Raw genomic sequence first — 13391 nt, 5'->3', positions numbered from 1 at the left:
AGCCATAGCTTTGCATGGATCAGTGTTATAGGCGGTCGATTGCTCAAGCCTCTATCTCAGGCTTGGAGCAATCAATCGCTGATCGGACGCGACGGAGCAAGGTAAGGGGACCTTTTTATTTCATTTTATTGTGATGGTCCCGATCAGCCCGACTGAGCTGCCGGGAAGCTTTCACTTTCATTTTAGATGCGGCGATCAACTTTGATCGCCACGTCTAAAGGGTTAATAGCGCGCAGCACAATGATCGGTGCTGCACGCTATTAGCCCAGGGTCCCGGCTATCTTTAGCCGCTGGGACCGAGGCGGTATGACGTGGCGTGACCCCGTTTTATATAATGGGCGAAGGGAGTACAGGTACGCCCTACATCCTTAAGAGGTTAAGCACCTGTGGTAATTCTACCCCTCCCCCTAGAGTAGAAAGAAAAAAAAGTGAAGAGGCTGTTTAAAATTCTCAGTGATCCATCTATGTGCAAATGTAAGCACTCACACAAGTCTCTCTAACTCCACAGATTCACTTCACACAGCAGATATCTCCTGTTTTAAACTAAGATTTAAGCACCTGTGACCAATCTACCCCTCCCCTAGAGGCAGAGTAGAGGAAAAAAAAGTGAAAAGGCTGTTTAAAATTCTAACAGTGATCCCTCTATGTGCAAATGGAAGTACTCACACAAGTCACTCCAACTCCACAGTCACCCTACACAGCAGATATCTCCTGTTTTTTCAACTCTCTTTCAGCTGCCTCTCTTCCAAAGCAACACTCAGACAGAGCACATAATAATAATAATAATAATAATAATAATACTTATTATAAAAATAAGTATAATAATAATATTTATTATTATTATTAATAATAATAATAATAAATGTGGTTTATAGTGGTATCAAAGATATGTTCTCTGCCTTGTTCCACTGGTGATACATTGAATTGTTTAAAATTCCTCCATAAAAATGATTCTGTCTCTTTTTTTTTGATGATGTGATACATGCAACCAACACCAAAGGAAGCATTGGTAGCATAGCTAAAGTCCAAAATTTTAGGGTACAAGCTCTCAGGGACAGATCAATCCCCAAACACCAAACCCACAATAAAAAAAAGAAGACAGCAGTATAAATCCAAAAGTGTCATCTATTTAACATTCCAGCCTTTTCATAGGGTCTTTTTCAATTGACTGAAACATTGCTTGTGAACGTTGAAAGAATAGATGACGCTGTGATTTTGGATTAAAATTGCTGGAGTGCTGTGTTAGACTGGGTTCACATATGTCCGACATCCGGCATAGGTGAATTCAGCCTAGATCTTGACACAACTGATGCCACAACTGATGACAGGTTGTCATCATTTGTATGGCATCTGTCATCCATTGTTTCTGCACAGCGGTCAGGGGAACACAGCAAGGTGTGCTCCCCTACCCGGTGCCCTCCAGCGTGTCCAACCATCTGGCGTCAAAATTGAGAAGCTGAATGATTGTCAACTGTCCCATTTAAATGAATAGGAAAAAAAAGAGAGATATGCCCCACTAGTGAAATATGTCGAAGTACACACAAGCATACAATAGGTGGAATTGCACTCACCCTATGGGGTTGCGCTAAGAGCGCAACACCTCAATAGACGTCTGGTATTGATAGTGCTGGTTGTGGATCTGCAGCCGAAGCTCAGCCGGACTTGAGAAATGCAGGTCCGGAAAACAATACAGGCAGGCAAAACAAAAGTTGGCACTGTTCCAAAGTGGTTCATAAATTGAAAGGACACATGTCAAATGTCCTAAAATCTACTTTATTGGCAATACAGCAACGCGTTTCTGGTCCGGACCGGACCCTTCGTCAGGCTAGAGGCATACACAAAGACAGTAAAAGCTGCTATAAGTACCCTCGTGGTGTCCTAGTAAAGGTCACATATAATTAGGGTATTCTTCATGGTTCTTGCACAGTTTTTCTTACATAAAACAGTTAACAGTATAAACTATATCCATAAAAGACACACAGTACATTAATATATCAGAGCACAGACATTTTTACTACTTGATCGGTACTACTGGTTGATGCATTGTGACGTTTTTCCAATATATTAAGTGTGTAAAATAACATACCCTTCAGCGGGGATACGCAATCACCATAACTAGTGGGAGTGTCCCAGCTGGCCCAGAAACGGCAGGGAATAAACGGAATGTCCACGGCAGATTTTATGAATTAACTGGAGAACTTTACCTGCAGATTTTATGCAACAGTCTTTATACAGAAACAGTCTCTTTAGAGGTAACCGGGATACAGGCTCCTCACAGGCTTCGCTGGGACTTGAAATAATGAGCTGTTTTATGCAGGCCACTGTGCTACTAATTATAGGATTTTAGCTGGTAGAAGTCACACAGGATTTGGTAGGTTGAGCTTTGTAACTTACGGTTTAGTGGCTGCAGGTTCTTAGGCTTTGGCCTAGATGAATTGAAGTTATGCTGATTTGCGGATTGTGCTTCTTTAGTGTCCAGGTCTCAAGAGAGTGCAGGAACAAGAGCAGGAACTAAGAGAGCAAATTTAGTGGCTACATCCCTTTACATAATAGGGGGCTGGACTAAGCTCATTGGTCATCAAACCTGTGAGTCCTGAACCCAGCGAACTCTGGGTACATCACATGACCCAGTAAGGTCCTTAAGGGGGTACTCCGGTGAACACCTTTTTTCTGTAAAATCAACTGGTGGCAGAAAGTTAAACATATTTGTAAATTACTTCTATTAAAAAATCTTAATCCTTCCTGTACTTATTAGCTGCTGAATACTACAGAGGAAATTATTTTCCTTTTGGAATGCTCTCTGACGACATCACGAGCACAGTTCTCTCTGCTGACGTTATTATAATAATAATAATGCTTTATTTATTGTTGTCCTTAGTGGGATTTGAACCCAAGTCCCCACCACTGCAAGGCAGCAGTGCTAACCACTGAGCCACCATGCTGCCCTTAGCATACCTCTGCTATGCACGGTTGCTAAAATGGACAGAAATCTCAGCAGGGAGCACTGTGTTCGTGATGTCATCAGTGTTCCAAAAAGAAAGGATTTTCCTCTGTAGCATTCAGCAGCTAATAAGTACTGGAAGGATTAAGATTTTTTAATAGAAGTAATTTACAGATATGTTTAACTTTCTGCCACCAGTTGATTTAAAAGAAAAAAGGTTTTCACCGGAGTACCCCTTTAAGCAATTATACATTACAACTGTACATCACGTGACCCGAGAAAGGTCCTATACATATATATTTCCTATACATTAAATATTATATTAACATAAGTTGTATGAGGCGACCAGGGGTAGGCACTACAGGAGAGCCCTGTGGAAATGGAGGGACTCTAGCTGAGGGGACTTTAGACAGGGACAGGACAAGGTCCTGTAACGGGAAACCACATGGTGATCAGTGAGGGACCTAGCAGTTGGTGAATTCGCCTAGTCAGACACTTTTCACCTACCCTGTGGATCGGAGATAAGTAGTCATCTTGGGAGTAACCCCTTTATCACTGGAGTCATGGCAAATTTAGGTACAGAGTAAAAAGTCTTTTTTTCCCAGTTCCAACCTATAGGAATACTTTTTGAAACTATCCCAAACCCCAGCAGATTCTATCAGTGTTTCCTTTCATTTGACAAACTTTTGCGCTTATTAACATACTGTATTTCCATGTAACTTATTTCAGGGGAAATTTCGTGGATTCTCTTGACAAGCCATACAAAGAAGGATCTAAATGTGCAGACTGCCCCAAGAATTGTAAAGATGGCTTGTGTAGTAAGTATTTACATTAAAAGAGATCTTCCAGGGGACATCTCTAATGTATTACAGACCAGTGGTGCATTAATATGTGATAGTCAGCTTTCCGTGTATTATTTCTAGGCTTAGAAATTATCAGTAGAAGTTACAGGCCAAAGCCTCAGGCTGCACTACAGAGTACTAGAGAATCTTATGAAAACATGTTCTGTTCTGGTATCTGTCAGGTGTAGTGATGCCATGGACATCTTGCAGGACTGGCCTTCGGTGAGAAGGATAGGGGATAAGATGTCTGATCGCGGGGTTCCCATTGCTGGGACCCCCCGCGATCTCCTGCAGCGCATGTTTAGAACGCCCGGTCCGGCGACAGTGACTTCACGGCCACTCCCCTACGTGACATCACACCACGCCCCCTCCATTCATGTCTATGGGAGGGGGAGTGGCATCACGATCACGGCCTCCGTCTCAAAGCGTCCTGAACAAAATTTTCAGAATGCTGCAGCATCGGAGTACCCCTTTAAATATCATCTTTACCCCAGTTTTGTATACATTCTACCCATAGAATTTACTAAGAGGTACTTCTTCAGTGGAAGAATCATAGAAGGCAAATATCTTAGTTGTCGTCTTCGGTGGGCACCATGGGAGGGAGAGTTATCCAAACCTGTGTAGGGGAAGAGTGGTGCAGTTGCCCATAGCAACCAATCGCTTCTTTCATTTTTAAAGAGGCCTGTGAAAAATGAAAGAAGCGATCTGATTGGTTGCTATGGGCAACTGCTCCACTCTTCCCCTACACAGGTTTTGATGAATCTTCCCCCCATACGCTCTTACTTCCCCCCCATTCAGTAACTCTTGAGCTCCGTTCTTATAGCTCCTGTGTGGGACAACCAGAATAAGGAAACCTATATACCAGTGGTCTCGAATTTTGGCCCTCCAGATGTTGCAAAACTTCAACTCCCAGTATGCCCGGACAGCCAACGGCTGTCCGGGCATTCTGGGAGTTGAAGTTTTGCAACATCTGGACTAGTTTGAGACCACTGCTATATACCACTGCTATATAACCTTCTGCTGCTAGATAGAGAATAAAGAGAATATGTATGGACATTTATCAAGGGGTTTAGTCAGGTTTTCTTTACTCTAATTGTCGCAAAATTGTCGCAACTGCGACTACGCAATTTTTCGTGCGACATTTTGACTGGAAAGCGAGAAAAGCAAGTTTTCCAAAAATTAACTACGTAGTAATAATTTTAAAATGGACTACGGGTAGTCAGGTATTTATTAACTGCGACAGTCGCAACTGCGCAAAAAAAAAAAATCGCAACAGGGTTAAAAATTGACTAAATTTACTCCAGCTCAAACATGGAGCAGAAAAAGCTACCACCAAAGTAAAAAAAGGAAAAATTGCAACTGAAAGCAGTTGATAAATAAATCACACATAAGCAATAAAAAAGTAAGGAAATAATTACTAAAAAAAAGAATACATAAGCAAACATTGATAAATGTCCCCATGGTGCCTACCGATAAAGAATACTAACATATATGCCTTCTATTTAGGGAAGAGAGGAAGATGCTATGAGGAAACAGATTTTTTTTTTTTTATTAAAACAAAATAAAAATGAAAACAAATTGTAAGCATACAGACAAAAACACATAAAAAAAAAACATTTAGGCTAAGTTTCCACTTGTTTTTTTTTTTCTGGCAGTTTTTGGAATACTGCCACTACAGTTTTCGAGCCAAAGCCAGAAGTGTATTCAAAAGGAAGAGGACATATAAAGGAAGGACTTATACTTCTCCACCTTTATGGATCCACTTCTGACTTTCTGACTTTGGCTCAAAAACTGCAGTGGCAGTATTCCAAAAACTGCCAGAAAAAAAACAAGTGGAAACTGAGCCTTATGCTGCAAAAAAAAAAAATGTTTATATAAAAATAAAAGCATAATGGATCTTAGGTGAGAAAGGAAAGAAATGTCAGCAAAAACTAAAATTGTTACAGCATAAAGGGGTTTTTAAATATAAGAGTGTCAATGGATTTACAGTGTACAGGGACCAAAAATTGATGGAATATAACCCCCCCATCCAGACCATTAGTGACAGGGATGCCTAATCTTTTTGCATGGTGTATACTATTACTATCCTACCCAATTTAGTACTCCTTCAGTAACATACAGCTGTCAGTAGTTACTCAACCCTCTAATGATAATGAAATGACTCTGCCTATTCTGTCCCAGGCTATGCAGCAAATCTGACAAATCAGGTCACATGTGGTGTAAAATTCAGGCTCTATGAATGCAGGAGAAGATTTATGCTCCTAAGCCACCCCCACCCCCCAGTGTTTTAGGACAAAAGTAAACGCTCACTTACCGCTGGGGGAAATACACACATTTGTAGCCGAATAGTGAAATACAAGCAGGGATTATTAGGGCAACAAAAGAGGTATTATTTATAAGAGCACAAGGAAGAACATTTACCTTGTGCATGGTACGAAGGGGGATTATTTAGCAGTAGAAGGGTGAATTGTTCAATTGGGGGCTGTAGGGAGCACAAAGGAGGGCAACTATTACATTGGCAGGGATACACATTGGTTAATATTACTGTGGGGAAAAAATTGGTATAATTACTTTACACTGGACAGGGGGGATTTTTACTATGTATGGTAAAAAGCGACAATTAAAGGGGTATTCCAGGAAAAAAACTTTTTTTTATTATATATCAACTGGCACCAGAAAGTTAAACAGATTTGTAAATTGCTTCTATTAAAAAATCTTAATCCTTTCAATAATTATCAGCTGCTGAAGTTGAGTTGTTGTTTTCTGTCTGGCAACAGTGCTCTTTGCTGACATCTCTGCTTGTCTCGGGAACTGCACAGTGTATAATTGGTTTGCTGTGGGGATTTGCTTCTAAACTGGGCGGTTCCCGAGCCACGTGTCATCAGAAAGCAGTTAGACAGAAAAGGACAACTCAACTCCAGAAGCTCATAAGTACTGAAAGGATGAAGATTTTTTAATAGAAGTAATTTACAAATCTGTTTAACTTTCTGGAGGCAGTTGATATATAAGAAAAAGTTTTTTCCTGGATAACCCCTTTAATTACTGTGGGAAACCCAGAAAGAACGTATATTACTATAATTGTGGTGCACAAAAGAGGATTTTTTTTATTTTGTGATAGCCACAGTGGGAAAATTACAGTGTGAGGGCACTATTACTTTGTGAAGCACCAAGGAGGGTACTATTACTGTGTGGGGCACACATTGGTTATGTTATTATTTTGTGAGGGGTGAAATGAGAATAGCAGCTGGAAGGGGCATTTCTGTGCACAGACGAGTTGGGAGTCTTTTGGGGAGAATTCGGGTAGAAAACAGGCATGGTCGCACATCTACAATCTTGTATAATGATCTGATTGCTTCTCAGCATAATATCAAAAACTAGCAGGTTGTTAGTATACATTTTTTTATCAAAAAGTACAAGCCCACTCACCACGTCAAGGCCACCTATTTAGAGTGGGTCCCTAACGTCCCTAGCATAAAATGGCGTAGCACTGGGCGGCGACCACCACCGCCGTGACACCAGTGCCCACGGGGGGGAAACGACCCACTGACAGAGCGGCCCCAATGCCACTCAAACCAGTCTATGGGTCGTACCCCCCCGCAGACACGGCGCCACGGAAGCAACGGACGCCGCACCGCACCACACCAGTGTGAACAGGGTGTAATAGCTCACTTACCATGCTCTCCCAGTCAGACTGGGAGGCTGCTAGGAAAGAAATGGCCCATGTGTAGCTAATTACTACTTATATAGGGTTGGGCTGAGGGGGTGGGGAAGAGTGCAGCACATGTTCAAACGTGGCCTTGACGTGGCGAGTGGGCTTGTACTTTTTGATCAAAAATGTATAATAACAACCTGTTAGTTTTTGATATTATGCTGAGAACCAATCAGATCATTATACAAGATTGTAGATGTGCACCATGTCTGTTTTCTACCCGAATTCATTCAGTCTTTTGGGGAGGTCAATACATATGTCTTCAGTCTTGTGTCCCTGATTTTAGACCCTAGCAGTGCCCCTGCATGATATGAATACGATGTATATTTCTTGCCTAATGACACTTTTAGTTCTGCTAGATGTGTAAAATGGAAACCTATTGGAACATGCAATTAATGTTTTCTTCATTTTTTCCCCTCCTCTTTTCAGCGAACCCATGCACGGACAAAAACATATTCAGCAACTGTCCCGACCTGGCAAAAAAAAACTGTGGTATGCCGTTTGTTAAGGAGAAGTGTGCAGCCTCATGTAACTGCAAAACCGAAATTATATAAAATCTGCAGCATCTTTATTTTCATGTCAATATCCTGGAGGAAGATTAAAGAGGTATTCCAGGCCAAAACTTTTTTTTATATATCAACTGGCAATTTAAACAGATTTGTAAATTACTTCTATTAAAAATCTTAATCCTTCCAATAGTTATTAGCTTCTGAAGTTGAGTTGTTGTTTTCTGTCTAACTGCTCTCTGATGACTCATGTGCCGGGAGCTGTGCAGTTCCTATGGGGATATTCTCCCATCATGCACAGCTCCCGGGACGGGACATCATCATTGAGCAGTTAGACAGAAAACTTCAGAAGCTAATAACTATTGGAAGGATTAAGATTATTTAATAGAAGTAATTTACAAATCTGTTGAACTTTCCGGAGCCAGTTGATATATATAAAAAAAAGGTTTTGACAGGAATACCCCTTTAAGTAGTAGTTTGTCCGATTAATATTCGTTTTTTTTTTTGTCTTCCATTTTTTTTAGATAAATAAAAGCAATTTTAAAATAAATATTGTGTGTACACTTATTACTACCACACCATCAGGGATAACAAAGCTTGGGTGGATATCATTAGAGAACATAATTTTGAGTAAAAACCTTATGGAATTTAACAAATATCATCCCATATAATACACAACACACCAGATAAAATAGATAAAAGCAAGTTAAAGGAGTACTGCAGGACTGGAAAACGTATCCCCTATCCTAAGGACCCCCTGCGATCTCCTGTGTGGGGCCCCAGCAGTCCGCGGGAAGGGGATGCATAGACCGCCGCATGAAGTGGTGGCTGCCACACACCCTCAATACAACTGTATGGTAGAGCCAGAGCACTGTATTGAGGGTGGAGGGGGGGGGGGTGTTGGTTGCTGCTCCGTGAGGTGGTCAACACACGATATCTGGCCAGAGAGCCGGGGCCCCATATGGGAGATCGCAGGAGTTCCTAGTGGTCAGACTCCCAGCTATCTGAAACTTATGTCCTATCCTCAAAATAGGGGAAAATCCTGGATTACTCCTTTAAAGGGAACCCATCACCTGTATTATGCTACCCAAACTGCAAAGCATACGCGCCCCCCCCCCCCCCCCCCCCCGCCACTTGACTTCTTACATGCATGTTAGGGTAACACCTCTGGGCCAGCAGGGGGCACCTTTCGAACTTCATATCCTCACTATCTCTGCCAGCAGGGACATCTCCCAGGTATGGTAAGGAAAAAGGTTTGACCATATATAACACCCTACCATTGTAAAATCTAATAACAGGTTCCCTTTAAAGGAGTACTGGAGTCTTAGACACTTATCCCCTATCGACAGGATAGGGAATAAGTGTCTTGGGCTACAGATCTCCTTTAATAAGGCTCTATACACCAGACCCAAGGAATCTGTGCTCCCGCCCCTCCTCAAAAAAAAAAAAATAATAATTAGGCCTGATTTATACAGTGATGTCTTACTTGACAGGAGTCCCTGCTCCACTTGCAAAGTCTCTGTGGTGGTCTACGCTGCTGTGTAGAGAAGTTTACTGCGGCAAGTTCTGCGAGGGTCTGCAAGGTCTTCGCCACTGGCTGCATCTGGATACACAATACACTGACCGAATCTTCACATTAGGTTAAACAACCATATAGTATTTAGGACAGAGTTTCACAAGTGTTAGTGTTATATTCATATTCAGTCTAGAACAATGTTTTGGTCCTTCTGGTAGCTAGTTATTTCTATGAATGAGAAAACCATACATAATGAAAACTGGGGTACATATAGCATGTATAGATAAAAGAGTCTTAGAACTTAGTAGCATTACTATACAGGAGATCCGTCTTAAATAATGGGGTGCTTAGAGATTCAAAAAGAATAATGAAAGGTACAAAAGACCTATATATGAAGAGAGTTGCTAGTAATACTGTACACAGCAGGTATATGAACAGCATGAGGTTCTATATAGAAGATGGTGATATATGAGTGTCCATGATGGCTAATGTATAAATAGGAATTATGATGGTAGCTGATGAAAGTATGCAGGAAGGTGTGAGGAGGATGGCGATATGCCAAAATATATTAGGGGTTATGTGCTATGTGTGGCATTTTGGTGTGTCAGACACATAGGTCAAGCTCAGCCCAATTACTTTTCTTGGTAAATCCAGAATCTCTGTGGCTGCCATTGCGCCCGTCACCGAAGTATACGCCAGTATACGAAGAATGAGCTGCCATATATTACTGTGACTTTATTTGTCCACACTAAATCTCATTTGAGGAACAAGGCTGAGCCTCCAGTGCCACGGAGGAGCTCATGTACCCCCAACACAGAGCTCTGACCCCTACCTAAAAGAGACAGTGTCTAATCCACCACATACTGCAGACTGGACAAAAAGATGTCCATGACGATGTCATTTAGGTGAACACCACCAGGCTGATTGTCACCTTCTAGATGCCTATGATGAATCACCATCCCCGCCCGGGAACGGACATACCGAGCAAAATATATAGGAATGGCAAAGCAAGTAGATGACAGAAGAACCTACATAGAAGCAAATTAGCATGAACATAAGCAAAACAACCCACCTTCTACCTCCAAATGCGTTCTTCCTCTGCGATGGGTAAACCACTCCGGAAAGCCTCCGTAGCCATACCAATGCAGAAAGAATGAGTGCCATGCTCCTGTTCCAGCATACCCAGAGCCACCAAACACATCTCAAAAACTGTAAAAAAAGAAGAGTACTCAGTCCTCAGCACAACCACTCAAAGAGATTGTACGGTGGATGTGTGGTACAATAGGGAAAATAATGAACGCACAGACCAATATAAGAATCTTTAGATTTAATAAACAATATCAATAATAAATTAATATAAATTCAAAAACTCAAAGATTAAAAAAGATTACTGCCGCAGGGCCCTACGGCTGCACAGTGTTAGAGTAAAAAAAAGGTAACAATGATTGCCAATAGAAACCTCAGGGAGTATTCATAATTACACCACGATTGATCAAAAAATCTGTATGTATAAGTTGCATGCAACATAGAATAAATGTAGCAAAATATGGCAATAAATTTAGGTGGATTGCAGCAATGAAAACATTCTAAACCTGTAGAGAAAAATATAGAATAATTATCCTAAAGGGGTATCAGCGTCCGTCCTAAAAGAATAGATGGACAGTAGGTATAATGTCCCAGGAATATAGCTGAAAGTTCTGTGCGGGGAATGGTGAGCACCTGTTACCTGTAGTAATACTGGAAGCTCGGCTGGAGATCTGCTGTGCCGATGGAGATCCTATTAAGGAAAAAAGACACAGGCACTTGCGTGCCACTCACCCACTCCTCAATGGACCCAGTAACGGTGGTCGTCCTGCTCTAACTAAAAACTGCTGGAGCACCAACAAGTGCAATCACCGCCGCAAGCTCTCGGCACCTGATGTAGCGGGTGGGTGGTCACGTGTCTGGCAATCAGCTGATCAGATGGATTCGGCCTGCTTCACAGTGGTGCAATGGTTGGTTGCGGCAATGCTCAGGTGATGGTGTAGATAGCCACCAATGATGAATTTCCGCGCGGATGGATTCCTGTGGTGTGGGCGCTGAAGGGTAAGTCCAATAATCCGGTATAGCCGTTAAGATAATGCCAAAATAAAATGTCCCTTGTACAGGCAAATCCCTACGGATAGGGTATCCTTTAGCACAATGGATAAGTCCAGTGATCTGGCAACGGGAATAGATCTAATAGTCCGGTATTGGCAAATGGACAATGGGGATTAAGGATATTCCCTGTGGAGATTTGATTTGATCGATCGTGGTGTAATTATGAATACTCCCTGAGGTTTCTATTGTCAATCATTGTTGCCTTATTTTTATTCTAACACTGTGCACTGGCCCTGCGGCTGTAATCTTTTTTAATCCTTGAGTTTTGGAATTTATATTAATTTATTATTGATATTGTTTATTAAATTTAAACATTCTTATATTGGTCTGTAAGTTCATTCTTTTCCATATTGTACCACACATCCACCGTACAATCTCTTTGAGTTGTGCTGAGGACTGAGTACTCTTCTTTTTTACATGTTACCTTATTTATTCTACGTTGGGTGACAGAACAACCCAGTTAACCTTGCATATTTTTTCTGTGAGCTACACTCATCTATATGTTTTTGTTTACATTCACCCATTTGTGAAGTGCTCCAGAAATATGATGGATGTGTGGTCTCATTTGGAAAAGAAAAAAATATCAATTGAAGAGGTGAGTAGAAGCCTTGACAGAGGAATTGCTGTGGATATAGTGTTTCTGGATTTTGCCAAAGCGTTTGACACTGTCCTTCACAGACGTCTGACAGGTAAGTTAAGGTCCTTGGGCTTGGAAACTTTAGTTTGTAACTGGATTAAACACTGGCTCATGGATCGTACCCAGAGAGTGGTGGTCAATGATTCGTACTCTGATTGGTCCCCGGTTATTCGTGGTGTACCCCAAGGTTCAGTACTGGGCCCGCTGCTGTTTAATTTATTTATCAATGATATAGAGGATGGTATTAACAGCTCTGTTTCTATCTTTGCAGATGACACCAAGCTTTGTAGCACGGTACAGTCTATAGAGGATGTGCATAGGTTACAAGATGACTTGGATAGACTAAGTGTCTGGGCATCCACTTGGCAAATGAGGTTCAATGTGGATAAATGTAAAGTTATGCATCTGGGTACTAAGAACATGTATGCATCGTATGTCTTAGGGGGGATTAAACTGTCAGAGTCACTGGTAGAGAAGGATCTGGGTGTACTTGTAGATCACAGACTACAGAATAGCATGCAATGTCAGGCTGCTGCTTCCAAAGCCGGCAGGATATTGTCATGTATAAAAAGAGGCATGGACTCAAGGGACAGGGACATAATACTCCCCCTTTATAAATCATTGGTACGGCCTAACTTGGAATATGCTGTTCAGTTTTGGTCGCCTGTTCATAAAAGGGACAATGCGGAGTTGGAAAGGGTGCAGAGACACGCGACTAAACTAATATGGGGCATGGAACATCTTAGCTATGAGGAGCGATTAAAGGAGTTACAATTGTTTAGTCTTGAGAAGAGACGTTTAAGGGGGGATATGATAAACGTATATAAGTATATAAATGGCCCATACAAAAAATATGGAGAAAAACTGTTCCAGGTTAACCCCCCCCAAAGGACGACACGCCTTCTTTACCATGAGGACTGTGAATTTATGGAACGGTCTACCTCAGGAACTGGTCACAGCAGGAACAATTAACAGCTTTAAAACAGGGTTAGATACATTCCTGGAACAAAATAACATTAATGCTTATGCAGAATTATAAAACAACATCCCTTTCCCTTATCCCCTTACACCCTTCCCTTCAATTCCGTGGTTGGACTTGAT

General features: G+C 41.6%; 1 protein-coding gene across 1 annotated transcript in view; it reads left to right on the top strand.

The window, feature by feature from the left end:
- The window catches only part of LOC130360522 (cysteine-rich venom protein kaouthin-2-like), a 32795-nt gene extending 24663 nt beyond the window's left edge, over positions 1–8132 (top strand). Inside the window, exons 7-8 of the mRNA XM_056563033.1 lie at positions 3671–3759; positions 7922–8132. Of these exons, the coding sequence (XP_056419008.1) occupies positions 3671–3759; positions 7922–8046 (214 nt within the window). The 3' untranslated portion in view covers positions 8047–8132. The remainder of the gene's footprint in view (positions 1–3670; positions 3760–7921) is intronic.
- Positions 8133–13391: the final 5259 nt, after the last annotated feature.

This window comes from Hyla sarda, chromosome 3 (assembly GCF_029499605.1).
Source record: "Hyla sarda isolate aHylSar1 chromosome 3, aHylSar1.hap1, whole genome shotgun sequence".
Classification (NCBI taxonomy): Eukaryota; Metazoa; Chordata; class Amphibia; order Anura; family Hylidae; genus Hyla; species Hyla sarda.
The sequence above is the reverse complement of the archived record's forward strand: the minus strand, read 5'-3'. Positions and strand labels throughout refer to the sequence as shown.